This window comes from Gnatocerus cornutus, chromosome 6 (genome assembly GCF_029298725.1).
Source record: "Gnatocerus cornutus isolate USDA-ARS CGAHR chromosome 6, icGnaCorn1.1, whole genome shotgun sequence".
Taxonomy (NCBI): domain Eukaryota; kingdom Metazoa; phylum Arthropoda; class Insecta; order Coleoptera; family Tenebrionidae; genus Gnatocerus; species Gnatocerus cornutus.
This window is the reverse complement of record NC_142238.1, coordinates 15,735,858-15,757,576: the sequence shown is the minus strand read 5'-3', so window position 1 is coordinate 15,757,576 and position 21,719 is coordinate 15,735,858. Positions and strand designations below refer to the sequence as shown.

Below are 21,719 nucleotides of genomic sequence, written 5' to 3'. Positions count from 1 at the left end.
CAGATAATAAACATTTTAGGGACAGTAATCTTACTAAATTGTAATGTCAAAACTTAAAAACTAACAAAGAAACAAATTTTATTAAAAAAAATTAAAATTTAAGATAAAACTTTCTAAATGTTGTAAAGTTGTTTAATTTTTTTTACATTTTGTTTCAGATTTATTAAATTGTTTAGATTTTTAGTTTTTAATTGAGCTGTTCTATAATTTCTGGACGTGGACTTTTTTTTTGGATTTTGCATATTTCTTGTACTTATTAAATTTCCTCTAAACACTTTGTTCTCATTAGACTCTACTATTGCAATGTTGATTTAAAAATAAAAATTTAATTGAAACTTGAAACCGAGAGAAGTATCTCATAATGCGACAAGAGCATTTAAAATAGTGATAAAAATATTTAAAGAAAATGAGTATGGCCTCCGCAATCTAAAGAAAATTTTGGTAGTTTTTATAGATTTTCTATAAATTGTCTTAATCTTTGTGAAAAATTGTGAAAAAATTTCTTTTTAGATTTTAAGATTTTATCGATTTTCTTGAGATGATTTTCTTTGTCTTTGTTTTGAATTTAAAAGTACGAAAAGTTTAGGTCAAACGTGAACTAGCCTTGTACTTTAGCTATAAAAAACAAAAAATCCAATCGCAACCGAAATGTGAAATTATTTCTCTCTCAAACACGAAAAAAATCCCGGCGCATCCACCATTTCCAACAATGTCACGACCCATCCCGCGATCAATTGATCACCACTGGACGCCGCACGCTTATATTTCCGCTTATTACAGTATTTGAAATACATTATAGATTTCTATATTACTACACACATGTTCAACCAAACGATTTTTATAAAACAAACAATTTAATCCCCTCAAAATGCAAACACTCAATTAAACTAGACAGGGATTATTTATGTGGCAAATTTTAATGATGGAATTAGAGCAAATAGAAATATAAAACAAATTCAACTCAAAGCTAAACATTTAGTTTAATGAAATTAGTTGCAACAGTGGAAAGGTTAAAGAATTCCAAGACATGCATTAACGATTTTCGTGAAATATTTCGAATTCCCTGAATTAAAGTGCATGTTGCGTGTTTTAATTTAAATACCGAACGTGTTTCTGTAAAACGTAAGATAAACATGAAGTGTGAATCGTATTTTGTGTACAAAGTACGGAATTATTTGATATGTGGCCAAAGACAAAGACAAAGGGGCGCAACGATCCAACACCTTATTTCATAGTGGATCTTATTTCACATTTCGGGAGCCATCAGCAGTTGATAAAACAAACTTAACTCCACTATAAAGTGTAAACATCATCGAAGACACACTTTGAAATGTAATCCTCACATGCTAATAATGTATGCAATTTGGCTTGTGACTTTGTAAAAATATAAACCGCACTGTATTTTAATTTGCTAATGGAAGCTAAATAACAATTATGCGTTCATCAAAATGAAGCGCTGTCGGCGCAGAAATCGCTTTATTTTGAAAAATATCGTGGTGTAGTTACATCATTATTGAGCGATTCTGTTGCTAATAAAAGCCTGGAGCGAATATTTTTAGTTTTGTTGTTTCCGATGTACACTGATGAAGTCGCTTTTGTTAATAATGCCATCAAAAATCTGCAAGGCAAACAAAATTCGGCAGTAAATTAGGCAACCGGGCTATAATGGATGCCGCAATTATTAAATCGATTACTGATAAATTGAAAACGGTAAATTTCGAGGATTAACTAGTTGTGGCGGCAGTTTGTTTTACACGAGATGATTAATTAAGCATTTGTCAAACATCAGATTTATGAGATTCCATTCTTATTTGTTCCAAGAAAATTTATGATATAAATTGAGTATAAATTTGCTCCTTGCAGAGCTTACAAAAGCTGTTTTCTCAATCTATTTTCTGCGTGTCGCTGTTAAAATATAACCCAACTCTATAAGGAACCGGCGCTTCGACATTTTTGCCAAATAAATTTTTACCCCGTTGTAATAATCCCCGTACAATGTAGTCCCGACGAAAACTTTCCATTGTTCGACTGCATTAACCAACGTTAAAGCCTTTGATTGTCGAAAGAGGAATCGATCGAAAGATCCACTCTTCCCGAAGAATTTCATTTGTACCTGCTTTTATTGTCTCTCAGTTTGCAACATCCACGAGCGGGAAAATTAAAAACCGGCGATAATGAGATAAGTGCCTCTCTTACTTATTAAAGGTTGTTTTCGTCAAGATGAAAGCTTACTTTCGATTGAAATTCTCGGCTTTAATTAGCCCACTAATAAAAGCGCTCCGAGATGAAACTTGTGCTATGTTTACAGTCCCCCGAAAGGTCTAGAGATTGGATTCATGCTTACCTTAATAATAAAAAATACGATTGATAAATGGCGCGTTTCATTATTTAAAACAGTTTAAAGCGGATTTAAATATTTTATGAAGATGAAACGAACCGTGTTAATCACATTATACTCCCTCGGGGGTTCTATACACAATAAAACACTAATACTTGCTTTATGCATTTTAGAGCGTAATTTGTGCGAGCTTTTCAATTTTATGAGCAATAGAGACTGGAGTGGGTTTCACTTGTTTACCTCAAGATCCTTTAACGTAATTGTAGCACACGAGGGCTGTGTTTATTTTTTACCGGTAAATATTTATATAGAAGAACATGGCATTCGTTAAAATATTACGTGCGGAAAATTGTACAAATAAAAAACAAAATTCAATCTTTCCAAATTGTAAATAGTTGCAACTCGGTTGTTTGTTGTCGTACGTAGATTTTGAGTTCAGATTTGGAATCTGCGCGAAATTCTGCGTAAGATGAGCTCAAATAACTCAAGTTGGCCAAAAAAATAAGCGAGGTATCGACCGTAGAAGTTTTAGTCATGATTTTTTTTCGAAGAAATCAAATTTTTGACTATCGAAAAATCTAAGAACGAATTTTTGGCTAAAAAATTGCGAGAAAAACGATTCCGAAAAGGGTTGTTTGATATTTGTCAGAATTAAGGAGATTTCGAACCTCCAAAATTTTGACCCTATGGCGACAACGCAAAATTTCAAACGTCTCTAACTCAGTTATTTGTTGGCGTACGAGAAAAATAAAGATATTTTTGGATTTAGCGCGAAATTCTGCGTCAAATGAGCTTATATAGCTTAAATTAATTGATTAAATAAGCGAGTTATCGACTGAATTACATTTTTAGAGGGTGATTTTAGGGTCATTTTTAAAACGCTGTTTCGTGGCGAAAATTGCGTTTAATATTATTGAGTTATATATAGATCGAAAGAGCATTTTGAGGTCTATCAACTGACCAAATTTCAGATCGATAGGGCAAGTAGTTTACGAGAGGCAATAAAAAAACGAAAAATTGAAATTTTTTTATCGATTGAGTCGCAAAATTTTTTTGCCCAAAAAATCGACCTTGGAATTTTGGACTTTTAAGGGCGGATTCTAAAGTAAAATGACCCGAGAAAAAAGATGGAAAAAACCGTTTTTCAAAATCTTTCGTAGTTTTGGAGATATTGGGCTTTGAAAATTTTCCAACTTAAAATTCAATATCCCGAATTTTGATCGCTTATAACTCAGTTATTTGTAGGTCGATCTCAATGAATTTTACATTTTTGGATTTTGCGTAAAATTCTGCGTAAAATGGGCACCAATACGTTACGATTGCTTAACAAATAAGCGAAATAGCGTCCGAGTCTGAATTAGAGACTGAAAGGCAGCAACTTCGGCATTGAAAAAATAAAAATTTTGAATTCGAACTATCTAAGATTGATTTCTAAAGTAAAAAATTGCGAGAAAAACGATTCCGGAAAGGGTTGTTTGATATTTGCCATAATTCCGGAGATATCGAGCAAAATCGTTTTCGAACCTCCAAAATTTTGACCCCCTGACGACAACCCAAACTTTCAAACGCCTCTAACTCAGTTATTTGTTGACGTACGAGAAAAATAATGATATTTTTGGATTTAGCGCAAAATTCTGCGTTAAATGAGTCCATATAGCTCAAAGTTTCTTAACAAATAAACGAGGTATCGATCGATCAGAAGGTAATTTTAGGGTAATTTTCACGATGCTGTTTCGGGGTAAAAACTGTGATTAGTACTATTGAATTTTATAAGGGTCGAAAGAGAAGCTTGAGATCTGTTAACTGGCTGAATCTCAGATTGATAGGGCCGATCGAAAAACGAAAAATTAAAAATTTTTCATCGACCGAGTTGGAACATTTTTTCGCTCAATAAAATTAACTATTGAATTTTTAACGTTTGGGGACAGATTCTAAAGTAAAATGACCCGAGAAAAAAGATGGTAGAAACCGTTTCTCAAAATCTTTAGTAGTTTCGAAGATATTCAGCTTTGAAAATTTTCTAAATCAAAATTCAATATCAGAAACTTTGATCGCTCATAACTGAGTTATTTGTGGGTCAATCTCAACGAATCTTACGTTTTCGGATTCTGCGTGAAATTCTGCGTAAAATGAGCATGTTTTCATAAATAAGCTAGATAGCCACCGAGTCTGAATTAGAGACTTAAAGATTATTGATAAACTGAAAACTTCGAATTCGTACTATCTAAGACCGATTTCTAAGCTAAAAACAATTTAGAAACGATTTTTTTTTATTTGAAAATTACTGCGTAAAATGAGCCGCAATATCGCAAATTTTCTCCAAAAATAAGCGAGAAATCGACCAGGAAATCTTACATAATTTTAGTATAAAATGTACTTTTAGAACGAAATAAATTGCTTGCATTCAGGCATTAAAATATGGTCTAACAATTACAAACTTGTCAGATACAATTCAACGTTTGCGTGGAGCAGCTGTAAATTTTTACTCTTTTTTCGCTTACCCGTTGAGCAGCATTTCGCCCCTGTTCTTGACCCAGTAGTTGATCGTGTTAGGAAAGGCTTCAACGTAGCATTCCAGCTGAACGTCTGTATTCAGAGGTGCTCCTAGCAGCTGATTTGGCACTTTAATAGCTGGAGCAACTGAAACGAATTAATTAAAATAAGGATTCTATTAACGCAGTTGCGTGTAAATTACAAGGATCCGACGATTAAGTCCCATTCTTGGCAGTCGAGACAAATTTACGAGTACCACTGAGAAATTTTTCTTCGTTTAACAATTGCCGACAGAAAAAACTTTAATATTAAGACGAATCTAATGTCGGCAACTTTGCTGAGTTTATTTGGTCTAGCAGACACCCTAAGGACGACAAATGCTCATCGTCTCGACTATTTATACTCCAAAGTTCAGATTTCAGCAATTTGCTGTTCGTGTTATTACTACTGTTATTATCATGATACACTGTCTTATCTTATGGACATTATGTTGGTTCGCAATCTGTGTGTCGCTCGTTTGTTCATTTCGATATTTCAGTTTTGAAAAATTACAGAGGGAAAATCGTAATAACGCGAGGGTTCGAGTGATTCGATAGGCTGTTGACCTGTGTGACCGTAATTGGAAAACTTTATCTGCGATAACTTCAGTTTGGAACTAGCTTTAGATAGGGCCATGGAGAAATATACAGGGTGTACTCCAAATAAGCACAATAAATAATTGACCGTTGAGATTTCAATGAACAAAGACATCATTGTACAAGTGCTGTTCAAATTAGAGGCACAGCGCTTTTGAAATAAAATGAAGTTTTTTTCACAGGTGTTTTTATCAAAGTCTGGAAAGTTGTCTGCCGTGAAACCGCAAACGGGGAGTTTTATTGAGGGTACAAAGCTTTTAGAATTTAGTCCCGATAATTTTACATTTTTTTCATCAGAAATTAGTGATTGTTACATTCATGAGTTCGTGGATTTTTTTTTGATTTTTAAACTTTTTACAAAAAAATGGAATATTTTAGAAAGGTATTATTAAATTTTCATTTCATCCTTAAATTTTTCTTTCTCTTCATTGGATTTTCGAGATTTTGTGTAAATTCTTTGTTTTGCAAATAAAACTTTCTTTTTTTACGACACAAAGAAAATTTTGATTTCTACGTTTTTCGTGGTTTTAAAATTTTGAAATTTGCTCAGTTATAGAATAAGCTTAAAGTAGTACTTCCTCCAAATTTTATTGTTTTAAATTAAAAACTGCCAAAGTCATAGAAATCTTATGGGATCTACGTGGAAATTTTGGAAATTTTTAATTCCAGTAAATATCAAATTTTCAAAATTTCTAAATTTTGTTGTTTTGGAATGAAAACTGCCCAAGTTAGGCAATTTTATGGAATTTTTGTGGAAATTTTTAGTTACAGTGAAGATCAAATTTTGTAAAAATTCTGCTTTTTGCTGTAAAATTTTGCAATTTTGCACAGTTATAGAATAAGCCCAAAGTAGTAATTTCCCAAAATTTTGTTGTTTTGGAATAAAAACTGTCCAAGTTATAGAATTTTATGAGATCTACGTAGAAATTTTTAGTTCCAGTGAAGATGAAATTTTGCAAAATTCTGCTTTTTGCTGTAAAATTTTGCAATTTTGCAGTTATAGAGTAAGCTTAAAGTAGTAATTTGTCAAAATTTTGTTGTTTTGGAATAAAAACTGCTCAAGTTATGGAATTTTATAAGATCCACATGGAAATTTTTAATTCCTGTGAACATCAAATTTTCTGAAAATTCTCATTTTTGCTGAAAATTTTTGAAATTTTGCACAATTATATAATAAATTTAAAGTAGTAAATCCCTGAAGTTTTATTGTTTTGGAATAAAAACTGCCCAAGTTATGAAATTTTTATGGGATCTATGTGGAAATTTTTAGTTCCAGTGAACATTAAATTTTGTAAAAATTCAGTTTTTTGGTGAAAAATTTTGAAATTTTGCACAATTATAAAATTAGCACAAAATAGTAATTCGTCCAAATTTTATTGTTTTGAAATAAAAACTGCCCAAGTTATGGAATTTTATTGCATCTACGTGGAAATTTTCAATTCCAGTGAAAATCAAATTTTGAAAAAATTCTGTTTTTTGCTGTAAATTTTTGAAATTTTGCAGTTATACAATAATTCCAAAGTAGTAATTTCCCAAAATTTTGTTGTTATGGAATAAAAACTGCCCAAGTTATGGAATTATATGAAATCTACATGGAAATTTTTAGTTCCAGTGAAGATCAAATTTTCTAAAAATTCTGATTTTTGCCAAAAAATTTTAAAATTTTGCATGAATATAAAAAAAGCTTAAAGTAGTAATGTTCCTAAAGTAGTAATTGTTTTGGAATGAAAACTGTCCCAATTTTATGTGAAATTTTCAGTTCTAGTAAAAATCAAAATTTGTAAAATTTCTGTTTTTTGCTGTAAAATTTTGTAATTTTGCACAGTTATAAAATAAGCCCAAAGCAGTAATTTCCTTAAATTTTATTGATTTGAAATGAAAACTACTCAAGTTATGGAATTTTATGTGATCTAGGTGGAAATTTTTAGTTCCAGTAAAGATCAAATTCTGTAAAAATTTAGTTTTTTGCTGTAAAATTTTGAAATTTTGCACAATGATAAAATAAGCCCAAAGTAGTAATTTCCCCAAATTTTATTGTTTTGGAAAGAAAACTGCCAAAGTTAGAATCTAATGGAATCTACGTGGAAATTTTTATTTCTAGTGAAAATCAAATTTTGCAAAAATTTTGTTTTTTGCTGTAAAATTTGGAAATTTAGCACTGCTATGTATTAGGTCTAAAGTAGTAACTTTCTGATATTTTTTGATTTGGAACTAAATTTGCCCGAGTTACGAAATTTTATTGTACAATTTTATTGTATTGAGTGAAAATAAAAAATTCTAAAATCTGTATTTCTTGCTGTAAAATTTTGAAATTTGGCACAGCTGCGTAATACGTTTAAAGTAGTAACTGTTCTAAATTAGATTATTCTGGAATTAAATTTACGCTTTTGTTGCAGAATTTTATAGTTTTATTTATTTTGAGTGAAAATCAAATTTCTAAAAATTCTCCTTATTGCTAACTTTGAAATTTAGCATAGCCAATGCCATTATCGCCTTCAAAATAATACTAATAATAATTTCTTTACCTAGTTATTTTTGAGACACTCTGTATACGAGGTGAATCTGAACCCACTCACTCTAGTGACCTTCTGCATTTGACTTTACGCAGCAAACTCAAACTAAAACCGTCAACGTTCTATATGAAGCATTTTTGTTGAAAACTTCCAATACTGAAATCAATACTTCGATGAATATTTGATATCTTTTTTCCTTCTGTTTTTCCGTTGTAAAGAGAACGGAGAATATGAAAAGCCCTGTTTCGCTGTCCGCTTTATACATGCATGAGCTCGTAGCATATTTCTAGTCTCCATAAATTATAATGTGGTTAATGGCCATTATCGACATCTACTTATAATTTAGCAGCACGTCCTAATGCGATTAGTTCTCTGAGATGACTGTTGAGGTCATAAGTACATGTGTTCGGACATGGGAATTAACACATGGCCATAAACTAATTAGGAAGTTATCTGAAACAGAAGTTAGTTGATGCGTGGAGGGTTGGCGGCCCTTACGCAGCCTCTCGATAACGAGTTCAAGTTGGAGTTGCTGGAAAAGGTCTGGATTACGGGAATCCAGCGCTATTCTAAGACGCCAACTAGTTATACCAGCTAAATGAAGAGGTTTCTTTTAAAATCCCCAAAGCCATTGTCTGCGAGAAGAAGTAAGAGAAACAAATTTTTTGCTTGAACTAACAAAGAGCGCAAAGTAATTACATCGCGATTTTTAAAAATTACTAAACGTTAGTTTTCTAATGTTACTTACAGTTTACGTTGAGGGCAATTCTTTTGCTGACTGCTGGTGGCACGTCATTACTCGCTATACAAAGGTAGGCACCCATTTGTTTTCTTTCCAAACGCCAGAAGTGAAGGTTTGTTCCATTGTACGTTTCCACTGAAAAGAAAATAGCGTTAATGTCCCCATTGACGACGAAATTTCAAAGACCTGTTTACTGTTAAACTGCATTTTCAATAAACCTCTTTTTTTCTTTCAGAATAATTAATTTCAGCATCAAAGACTTCTAGTTTTAGTCGGACATAAAGTCGCTTTGATCCTTTAACCAAGAACAAAATCATACACGGGACTCGGTGAAAATTTCTCTTTTACTAAACTTTACGAAATCAAATGAAAACTTTTAATGAGGTATAAATTCAAGTTTCGTAACAGCGCACAAATGGAATAAATAGAAACTGAATAAAGTGAACACGAAAGAGGGAAATAATGAGAAGAATTGTTTCGTTGTTCGAGGCGAAAAAATTCTGGATAAAATACAACTTTGGATTCATCTACGGTTAAATAGCGCACTTGGTAATCTGAGACTTCATTTTAATGAGAGTTTGTTGCATTAAATTTGGTTTATTTTGTGGAAATTACAAAGTTCCATGTGATATTTTAATGTTAAACTGGTACTGGAACAGTGGACAGGCATTTCTAAAGTAAAATTGCTTTCAGATTTTAAATCCAAAGCCCAGGTCAAGACTTAGTTGTTACAACTTGAAACTTTATAATACATCGTTGACAAGGTAATTAAATAAGTTCCCAACAAACTACAGAAGTCGCCGGAAAAATAAAAAACGACACAACTCGCTTATTTGTGTCATACGTGAATATTGAACTCGGATTTGGAATCTGTGTAAAGAGTTTCTCAAAATTTTTCGTAGTTTCGGAGATATTCAGCTTTAAAAATTTACCCACCTAAAATCTAATATCCGAAACTTTAATCGCTCATAAGTCACTTATTTGTTGACTGATTTTAACGAATTTGGCTTTTTTGGAATCTACGTGGGAATCTGCGTAAAATGAGGTAAATAACTCAAGTTTACTCTAAAAAATAAGCGAGATATCAATATCAGAAGTTTGACATAGTGTAAACCCACGAATTTTTGCGAGAAACTCCATCTTTCGACATTTGAAAAATTTAAGAACGGTTTCTTAGCTAGAAAATTGCGAGAAAAACGATTTTGAAAAATTTTTTCTTATATTTGCCTTAATTCCGGAGATATTAAGCAAAAACTTTTCCGGTGCTTCAAAATTATTTCTACATGAAAATCTGCGTAAAATTGACCGCAGAAATTTGACAAAGTTTTAGATATAGACTCTCGGAAAATCCAAGAACTGATCAAATGTGACAGTTCTTGTTTGACGTTCCGATTCCAGAGTCGCATTTAAAATTTGGCGCCCTCAAAAAATCCTCTGCAGGAAAAATAAAGTTTATTGCAGTCCAGTGAAGCTAAAACTATCTTGTTAGCCGGCGCAGAGAAAAGACGCCAATGTTTTTATGTTAATCAGAATTGCCAAGATAAAAGTCCACAACTGCGTAAAATTTAATTAACCGCTTACAGTAGTTAACAGTTGTTCATTATTCTTGTACCTCCCTTATGAATAAATATTAAAGTGAGTTGATTTATTCCAGTGTTACGTGTGTTTCCAGCGTTCTACAGAACTTTCCTGTTTATTACTCCTTATTTACCTGGATGGGACGCCGACGCAGATGCCAGTAATGGCTGCTCCAGGCTAATCTCGCTTATATTTTATTATTTATTATTAGAACAAACACGAACTGAAACCGAGCAGTCTTATTTTACCATGACAAACCGGAGACCTCTCCACGCTCATTCTGTTATCGACCCATATGGAGAGTGGCTAAATGGGTCTTTTTCATCTCACACACTCCGGTATTGAGGTTAATTGTTTAAGAGCTGCAAATGCTTTCGTGTCACTTCGCTAGGCCTCATTACGACCGCTAATGACGCAACAAAACGTGAAAATTGGATTAGCTCCTATAAAATCTAAATTAAACACGACAACAGCCAAAGTATTAATTTTTACGTAATATCACCTCGTAAACTCGGATTTATTACTATGACATCTGCCAAACATTTGCCCATTTCCGGGAGTTGATTTATGTGCGATTCTTCTACTTCCTGAGCCATATTTTCCAACCTCGGACCCCAATTAAATTCCGGAAGGAACGCACTTTGTATGGGAAATGGCGGCGGTCAAGAAGTCGAAAATTTTTCGGTTCCGAAATTGAAATCAGCGCCGAAAATGGGGTGAAAATAGAAAAGATAGCTCAGGGATTTTCTTGATGAGAGTCTGTGGGTCAGCGGTGTTGCTGTTCGTTTCGAGATTTACATCGGAGGAAGGAATTATTTTCTTTCCAGTCTCTGGTGGGTCGTGCTAGGAAAGACAGGGAAATCTTATTCGGAAGGTTATCTTATGAGCGTGGAAATTACGTCTCGACTAATCAGCAAAGCAAGAAATGGAGGCCGAGGATGGAAAGAAAATATTAGACAAGTCATTCTTTGGGCATTGTTGATTTACTTTGGCGGGCTGACTTCTTTAGGTTCCTGCGAAATTCTCGAAATAGCTATAATTTTATTTTTTTTATTTATTTCTTCTACAAAAATTTGTATTTCTAGTGGTTTTACGTTCTTGCAAAAAAATTGGTAATTTTACTGGTTTAAACACTTCAATCAAATTCAAAGTTTTTATTTTGCAGACAAACTATGCCAATGAAATTTGGGGAGATGACTAATTTGAACATGTTCAACATTGTTGCCAAATTTGAAAAATGTGTTCTACAAGACAGTTTTAGAATATTTTTTTGAAGACAAAAATTTTCTAATTTTTTAAATAAAAATTTGTACTTCTGGTAATTTTGATGCTATCGCAATGAAATATTGGGAGTTTGCTGGTTTGAACATCTTCATTATTGCAACCAAATTTGAAAATTGTTTCATAAGACACAATTTTAAAAAAATTTTATTTTGCAGACGATACAAAAAATTTCCACTATATTTAAATAAATTTTCTAATTCTGGCAATTTTGACGCTATGTCAATCAAATTTAGAGAGATTACTAACTTGAACATGTTCATTATTGCTACCAAATTTAAGATAGTTTTTAGAAATTTTTATTTTGCAGACAGTCCAAAAATTTTCATTTTTTTTAAACAAAAATTTGTGATTCTGATAATTGTAACATTATGTCAATTAAATTTGGAGAGTTTACTAATTTGCACAAGTTTATCAACTCTGCCAAATTAGAAAATTGTGTCTTAAAAGACGCAGTTTTTAGAAATTTTTATTTTGCCGACAAATAAAAAATTTCCACTTTTTTTAAATAAAATTTGTAATTCTGGCAATTTTGACGCTATGTCAATGAAATTCAGAGAGACTACTAATTTGAACATGTTCATTATTGCTACCAAATTTAAGATAGTTTTTAGAAATTTTTATTTTGCAGACAGTCCAAAAATTTTCATTTTTTTTAAACAAAAATTTGTGATTCTGATAATTGTAACATTATGTCAATTAAATTTGGAGAGTTTACTAATTTGCACAAGTTTATCAACTCTGCCAAATTAGAAAATTGTGTCTTAAAAGACGCAGTTTTTAGAAATTTTTATTTTGCCGACAAATAAAAAATTTCCACTTTTTTTAAATAAAATTTGTAATTCTGGCAATTTTGACGCTATGTCAATGAAATTCAGAGAGACTACTAATTTGAACATGTTCATTATTGCTACCAAATTTAAGATAGTTTTTAGAAATTTTTATTTTGCAGACAGTCCAAAAATTTTCATTTTTTTTTAAACAAAAATTTGTGATTCTGATAATTGTAACATTATGTCAATTAAATTTGGAGAGTTTACTAATTTGCACAAGTTTATTAACTCTGCCAAATTAGAAAATTGTGTCATAAAAGATGCAGTTTTTAGAAATTTTTATTTTGCCGACAAATAAAAAATTTACACTTTTTTTAAATAAAATTTGTAATTCTGGCAATTTTGACGCTATCTCAATGAAATTCAGAGAGATTACTAATTTGAACATGTTCATTATTGCTACCAAATTTAAGATAGTTTTTAGAAATTTTTATTTTGCAGACAGTCCAAAAATTTTCATTTTTTTTTTAAACAAAAATTTGTGATTCTGATAATTGTAACATTATGTCAATTAAATTTGGAGAGTTTACTAATTTGCACAAGTTTATCAACTCTGCCAAATTAGAAAATTGTGTCATAAAAGATGCAGTTTTTAGAAATTTTTATTTTGCCGACAAATAAAAAATTTCCACTTTTTTTAAATAAAATTTGTAATTCTGGCAATTTTGACGCTATGTCAATGAAATTCAGAGAGATTACTAATTTGAACATGTTCATTATTGCTACCAAATTTAAGATAGTTTTTAGAAATTTTTATTTTGCAGACAGTCCAAAAATTTTCATTTTTTTTAAACAAAAATTTGTGATTCTGATAATTGTAACATTATGTCAATTAAATTTGGAGAGTTTACTAATTTGCACAAGTTTATCAACTATGCCAAATTAGAAAATTGTGTCTTAAAAGACGCAGTTTTTAGAAATTTTTATTTTGCCGACAAATAAAAAATTTCCACTTTTTTTAAATAAAATTTGTAATTCTGGCAATTTTGACGCTATGTCAATGAAATTCAGAGAGATTACTAATTTGAACATGTTCATTATTGCTACCAAATTTAAAAATTGTGTTCTTTAAGACACAGTTTTTAAAAATTTTTATTTTGAAGACGAATCAAAAATTTTAATTTTTTTATAAAAAATATGTAATTCTGGTAATTTTGACGCTACGTCAATACAATTTGGGAAGTATGCTAGTTTGAACATGCTTATAAACGCTGCCAAATGAGGAAATTGTGTGCCTTAAGATACACTATTAAAGAATTTTATTTTGCAAACGATACAAAAAATTTCCACTTTTTAAATAAAATTTCTAATTCTAGTAATTTTGACGCTATGCAATGAAATTTAAAGAGATTTCTAATTGGAACATGTTTATTATTGCTACCAAATTTGAAAAATGTGTTTCATAAAACACAGTTTTTAGAAATTTTTATTTTGAATACAAATCAAAATTTTCCAATTTTTTAAATAAAAATTTGTAATTCTGATAATTTTGACGCTATGCCAATAAGATTTGGGGAGTTTACTAATTTGAACATGTTCATCAACGCTGCCAAATTAGAAAATTGTGTTCTTTAAAATACAATTTTAAGAAATTTTTGCTTTGCAGGTGAACAAAAAACTAAGATTTTTTAAAATACAAATTTCTAATTCTAGTAATTATGATTCTATGCCAATAAAATTTGGGGAGTTTACTAGTTTGAATATGATCATCAATGTTGCCAAATGAGAAAGTTGAAAACAAGAATAGACAATTTTTGAGAATTATTATTTTGCCGACAAATAAAAAAATAATTATGGTCGTTTTTAATCTAAAGTAATAATAAATTAAAGTTTGGTGAATTTCTCATTTTGAAGATGTTTATGCACTCGTTAAATCCACTATTTGTTAAAATCTGACTCGCTTGTATTAAGCTAACCTCGAAGAATCTTTTTTATTTAAAAATTGCAAAAGTATTTCCCTCCTGATTTCAATTGAAGCCGTCAGCTCTAGCAACTCCAAGTGGTCCAAACCCGTAACGCGATTATCCAAATTTCCTTTTTTCTTCTCAGTTCCCTTTCAAAGGTTGGCCATTCCACAAAGCGCCCTTTAAGTTCCGTGCCTCCGCGTATTAAAAACCACCTCCCATCCAAACACCCCTCGGCGGCCTAATACAAGAAATAAATTCATTTGAGTGCTCGTTCTGTTTGAATGTGGCAGTGGCATAACCTACATTTGCGTAATTATTGGAAGAACGCCTCCAGCTTTTCGGGTTTGTTACGGGAGAAATGGGAAAGAGAGAATATGTTCCTGGAGCAAATTGAAGAGAACGAATGGAGCGACGACAACATTGAGAGTTATTGCGTTACGATATGTACCTCTGTCTTCGTGACGAGGTCCTCTGCGGAGAATAATCGCTTGACCGTCTTCTCTCCTCCAGGCGATGCGGGGGGTTGGATGGCCGGTGGCGCGGCACCAGAGGGTGGCGTTCTCGCCTTCGGAGACCGACAGGTCTCCGCTAGTGTCGTCGTTGATGATATCAGGAGGAACTGAAAAATAACGTTTACCATGAGCGAAAAGGTCTAATTTATTTGACGGTACGAAAAAATAAAGTTACGTTCCGACGTTTCATTCACAGTTAAAACTAAATTTGAAAATTGTATTTTTTAAGACACAGTTTTTAGAAGTTTTTATTTTGGAGACGAATAAAAAATTTTTAGTTTCTTTAAATAAAAATTTGTAATTCTGGCAATTTTGACGCCATCTTAATGAAATTTGGAGAGACTACTAATTTAAACATGTTTATTATTGCCGCCAAATTTGAAACTTGTGTTCTATAAGACACAGTTTTTAAAAAATTTTATTTTGCAGAAGATACAAAAAATTTCCACTTTTTTTAAATAAAATTTCTAATTCTGGCAATGTTGACGTTATGTCAATGAAATTTAAAGAGATTACTAACTTGGACATGTTCATTATTGCTACCAAATTTAAAAATTATGATCTTTAAGATACAGTTTTTAGAAATTTTTATTTTGCAGACCATCCAAAAATTTTCAATTTTTTAAACAAAAATTTGTAATTCTGATAATTGTAACATTATGCCAATAAAATTTGGGGAGTTTACGAGTTTTGCATATGTTTACCAACTCTGCCAAATTAGAAAATTGTGTTTTATAAGATGCAGTTTTTAGAAATTTTTAATTTGCCGCCAAATAAAAAATTTCCACTTTTTTCAAATAAAATTTCTAATTCTGGCAATGTTGACGTTATGTCAATGAAATTTAAAGAGATTACTAACTTGAACATGTTCATTATTGCTATCAAATTTAAAAATTGTATTCTTTAAGATCCAGTTTTTAGAAATTTTTATTTTGCAGACGATCCAAAAATTTTCAATTTTTTAAACAAAAATTTGTAATTCTGATAATTGTAACATTATGCCAATAAAATTTGGGGAGTTTACGAGTTTGCACATGTTTACCAACTCTGCCAAATTAGAAAATTGTGTCTTAAAAGACGCAGTTTTTAGAAATTTTTATTTTGCCGACAAATAAAAAATTTACACTTTTTTTAAATAAAATTTGTAATTCTGGTAATTTTGACGCTATCTCAATGAAATTCTGAGAGATTACGAATTTGAACATGTTCATTATTGCTACCAAATTTGGAAATTGTGTTCTTTAAGACACAGTTTTTAGAAATTTTTATTTTGAAGACGAATCAAAAATTTTATTTTTTTTATAAAAAATATGTAATTCTGGTAATTTTGACGCTACGTCAATACAATTTGGAGAGTATGCTAGTTTGAACATGGTTATAAACGCTGCTAAACTAAGAAATTGTGTGCCTTAAAATACACTATTTAAAATTTTTTTGCAAACGATACAAAAAATTTCCACTTTTTTCAAATAAAATTTCTAATTCTGGCAATTTTGACGTTATATTAATAAAATTTGGAGAGATTACTAACTTGAACATGTTTAGTATTGCTACCAAATTTGAAAATTGTGTTTCATAAGACACAGTTTTTATAAATTTTTATTTTAGAGATAAATCAAAAATTTATAATTTTTTAAATGAAAATATGCAATTCTGGCAAATTTGATGCTATGCCAATAAAACTTGAGGAGTTTGCTAGTTTGAACATTTTTATCAACGCTGCCAAATTAGAAAATTGTGTTCCTTAAGACACAGTTTATAAAAAAAATTATTTTTTAAACGAGCCAAAAATTTTCACTTTTTTAAATAAAATTTGTAATTTTAGTAATTTTGACGTTAAGTCAATGAAATTTGGAGGGATTCCTAATTTGCACATGTTCTTCATTACTACCAAATTTGAAAATTGTGTTCCACAAGACACGGTTTTTGGAAATTTTTATTTTGCAGACGATACAAAAAATATCTACTTTTTTCAAATAAAATTTCTAATTCTGGTAATTTTGACCCTATCTCAATAAAATTTGGAGAGATTACTAACTTGAACATGTTTATTACTGCGGCCAAATTTGAAAATTGTGTTCCATAAAACACAGTTTTTCGAAATTTTTATTTTGGAGACGAATCAAAAATTTTCAATATTTAAATAAAAATATGTATTTCTGGGAGTTTCGACGCAAATTCAATAAAATTTGGGGAGTATGCTAGTTTAAACATGCGCATAAACGCTGCCAAATTAGTGAATTGTGTTCCTAAAGATATAGTTATTAGAAATTTTTATTTTGTAGACAATACAAAAAAAATTCCTCTGTTTTTAAATAGAATTTGAAATTTTGGTAATTTTGACTCCAATTCAATGAAATTTAAAGAGATTACTTTTACCATGGGAGAAAGGGTCTAACCTATTTGACTGTACGAAAAAATAAAATAAAGTTACGTCGGATGCAGGATTCCGTCCATTCACAGTCTAAACACGCCGGAAAAACGTGTGAATGATATGAGATGAAGCGGAAAGTGATCACATACGTCTGGATGTGTTTGCTCAAAGATCGCGAATTTCATTCCGTACAGTTGTTTCGTGCTTTTAATTTGTTTGTCAGTGTGTTAAAGTTATAATCACACTGATTATATATTCCGACGACAGTTGAAGTTTCGTAAATAATTCCGCTTGTTGTGTAAGACTGGAGGCAGCGTCATTAGTGCACGAACTGAGAATGTGACTGTTATAACTGGAGTTAAATTAAATCATGTAGTTGAGCTAGAAAAGTTATGAATTTTATCTCGCGCCGTAAACACGTCTCTGCAGCTTGTTTCATAAATGACTTTCCCGTGATTTGTCTGACCAAAAATCGACTTCGTTCGTTTATGAATTGAAGAGCTGAAAATCTTCTCAAGCGCTCTTTCTATCGACACGAAACCGATTGTTCGAAAATTCCCAGATTACATCCACTTTTCTCAAATATTATTCGCGGGAACCGATGAAAACGAGTCAAGATGCAAAACGGCTGCTTGAATAAGTAATCGGATAAGAGCAGGTGATGGCCGCGAGAGTGCATTACTGTGTTCTCTCTTAGCTTTAAAATTCAGGCGTGTTCCCCACATTTCTACTCATTTGAGCTCTTGTATCTGCTTAAAATCGTAAGCTGTTGCTTTGTAACTTTAATTAGGAGAAAACTTAGAGTGAACGCTCAAATAGATATCAAAATTCCGCTTCGTTGTTTTGCAAAAACGAATTCGCTTGCGGCTCGCAATCATATTAGTATCGTTTTCGATTGTTTACCTGAAGAGTCTGATGTTCCGTTTGTAATTGTGATTATCGGGTTACATTGCTGAGTTAAAGTGATTTGGGAGGTCGGTATTGTGGCCATTAGAGAAATTAGGCGGGTTGGTAAATATAATATACCTGCGACAACGGTGGGGATCCGGACTTCGGGATTTACAGGGACAAATTTTGGAGTGTCAATAGTTTACAACACGATTTTGAGAACTGAAAAGGATAGGGTTTACTTTCACCTGCTAAAAGAATTTTTATACAACAAATTCTTGCATGAAAATTACGTGTATTTATGAAAGAACTAAAAAAGTTTGTTTTGCAGTAATTCTTGTAATTTTAACGTCACAGCTACTAAATTTAGGGAGCTATCAGTTTAGATTTTTTTATGAATCGTGCTACAGTTCAAAATTTTATATACACCAGAAGAGGCACAGTTTCGATTTCGAGAATGAATCAAATACTTGTGTATTTAATTGGAACTCTAATTTGTTTATTAAAACTGTTCCAAATTTCAAAATTATAAGTCAAGCAAGATCAATTTTGGAATATTTAAAAAAAATGGTTGAAATTTTTCGTTTTTCATAAAGTAAAAGTATCTAAAAATTCACATTCCTGTTGTAAAATTTTGTAATTTAGGAAAATAATTACATTAATCGGACATAGCAATGCTTCCAAATTTTATAGTTTTAGAACTAAAATTTTAAACGTTATGGAATTTAGTAAAAAAGTTGGCAATTTTTAGTTTGTTTTGAAGATAAAATTTCTAAAAATGTAATGCCTTGTTCTAAAATTTTATAATTTAGCACAGTCAATAGACAAGTCTAAGAGAGTAATTCTGCCAAATCTGACTGTTTTAGAATCAAAATTTTGAAAGTAATGAAATTTAAAAGAAAAAAGTTGCTAATTCTTAGTTGGTTACGACGATAAAATTTTTAAAAACTTCATGGTTTGTTATAAAATTCTGTAATTTAGCACAATTAGACAAGCCTAAAGTAGTTTTTCTGCCAAATTTGACTATTTTAGAATCAAAATTGTCAAAGTTATGAAATTTAGTAGAGAAAAATGGCAATTTTAAGTTTGTTCCCAAGATAAAATTTCTAAAAATTCAATGCTTTGTTCAAAAAGTCTGTAATTTAGCATAGTTAATAAACAAAATTAAAGTAGTAATTCTACCAAAGTTGACTGTTTTAGAATCAAATTTTCTAAAGTTACGGAGTTTATATTTTGAAAACAAATCGAAAATTCCCAAACAACTTTATTAGAGCATGTAACTTTAGTAATTTTAATGACATTTTATTCAAACTTGGAGAAGTTACAGCTTTAGATACAGTTATTAATTGTGGCAAATTTCAAAATTATAGAGTGTAGGCAACTAATTTTAGAAATTTTTATTGTTTGCGAGAACCGAAATGTAGTAAAGGTTCAAACTCTGGAAATTTTATTGGCCCAGCAACTAAGTTTGACTTACTAATTGAAATTAATTTTGTTAAGTTTTAAAATTATGCAATATTTAATTTGAAAGAGACAACATTTGAGTTATTGCATTGTTTTGCTAATTTTTTTTAACTTAACTGAGTTATTAGACTAATCGGAAGTAGTAACGTCTCCAAATTCTACTATTTTACGATCAAGATTGGCAAAGCTACAATCTCTTACTTCTTATTCTTTATAAATTTCATTGTACATTTCATTGTACATTTTTTCAGTGCGCTTATTGAAACCAAGTAAAAAAAATCAAAGTCTAGACATTCTGTTTTCTATTCATATAAAATGTATTTTACTAAAAAACTGCAGAATAATTGACTTGAGACTGGCACAAAAGACCTATTCAGTGTGCATCGACATAATTTAAGTAATTGAACAAACGTTGAAAGGCACGTAATTGGATTTTAGGAATCTTACGTAAATGTAATACATTTGAGAGTTTTTCGTTTGTACTCTGTACGAAATTCTGACTCTAACTTAAAAGATTTTATTGAGATACGCAAACTAGAGTGGGTATTAGAAATTATTTGTATGTATGCAAATAAAATAAATGAGGTAACTTTCCGAGCGCTTGTTAGTTAGAAGTATAATATAAACGTCATTTCCATGAAACTTGGGATGTAATACATCTCCAGTGCTTAAAACTGTATTGTTAAATTCGAAAGCACAATACATAACATTTCGATGACACTCCACGTACTCGTTGTGCATTGAAGTAGATGCTCTGCGTGAAAATAGCATGAGAAATTTTATTTTCGAATCAAAATTAAATTGTCTGATCGTAAACCTTCAACACGAGCGTTTTTACGAAAGCGCCGGAATCCGGTGCCTCCCTCAATAAAATAATTTTATCAATCCAAATAAAATAAAAATAAGGTTAACGTTCGTGTAGGTAAATGACGTCGAGGTATTGATTAAACATCAAAAACAATGGGTCTGGCGTTCTCTCAAAGGAGCGTTTCTTTACGGCGCCCCTTTTTGATTTTCGCAATGTCGAAAAAATTACATTCGGAATCGTCCATTTTCCGGCGGAAATCTGTCCATTAATAGAGCAAACGCTGAAAAATCACAATTTTTCCGTGCATAGCGTTGCTTCAATATCCGTTTTATAAAACTGGAAAAGCAATTTCTGAAAATCTGATTCCACAGGTGGTGGTCAAAGAATTCAATTATATACTTGTCATTTCTTTAGCGGAACTTGATTGATTCTGATTTATTCTAGTTCGAGTTGCTACGGATCTACACTTTCCAATAGGAACTTTTACAACGACTCGATCAAGTCTGGCACGCATTGATCATGTTTTTATTGGACAAATTCGCGAAAATCGACGATTTCTATAGGGACTCATCAATTTCCGACGAATTTGGACATCATTCACTTGACCGGAGTGTTGCGAAAAAGGATTATCGAAGAAATTGCGTCCTTTAAACATTACGCTGTAATAATAATCAAAACGCGCAAATAACTACTTCAAAAACAGACGCAGCATTGCCAAAATTGCTCATGAAGACGTAAACACTTTTTTTTTGTATAATTTTGGAATTAAACACAGTTTTAAACGAAGTCAAAGTAAGTAATCTTTTTAAATTTGGTTACTGTGGCGTTAAAATTACCAGAGTTTTAAGCTTCAATAGATTTTTTTTGAGAATTTTTGATTCGTTTTCAAAATAAAAAATTCCAAAACTGATTTTGTTTGACTAAATAAGCAACTCCTAGTCACTAACTTTTCCAAATTTTTTGCTGTGGCATTAAAATTGCCAGAATTACAGCCCTTAACACATTTTTTCAGAATTTTTTGTTCATACCTAAAATAAAAAAATTCAAATTTCGTCTTCCGATTTCTGCAAAATTTTGAAATTTTACACAGTTCATAAGAAAGCCAAAGTTAGTACCTCTACCAAATTTAGTTGCTTTGCCGTTAAAATTACCAGAGTTACAAGCTTCAACAGATTTTTTTGAAAATGTTTGATTCGTCTTCAAAATAAAAAATTCCAAAACTGATCTTGTTTGACTTAAAGCTTTGGAATTTCTTATAGTTAATAAGCAACCCCTAGTCACTAACTTCCCTAAATTTGTTTGCTGTGGCTTTAAAATTGAAATTTTACACAGTTAATAAAAAAGCCCAAATGT

At 31.1% G+C, this 21,719-nt stretch overlaps 1 protein-coding gene across 1 annotated transcript in view; it reads right to left on the bottom strand.

Moving 5' to 3' along the window:
• LOC148173367 (lachesin-like) overlaps nt 1-21,719 on the bottom strand; it is a 176,341-nt gene that overhangs the window by 12,955 nt on the left and 141,667 nt on the right. The window contains exons 4-6 of the mRNA XM_088039130.1: nt 14,769-14,939; nt 8,728-8,856; nt 4,840-4,978 (exon numbers count right to left, since the gene is read on the bottom strand). Coding sequence (XP_087895256.1) covers nt 4,840-4,978; nt 8,728-8,856; nt 14,769-14,939 — 439 coding nt within the window. The remainder of the gene's footprint in view (nt 1-4,839; nt 4,979-8,727; nt 8,857-14,768; nt 14,940-21,719) is intronic.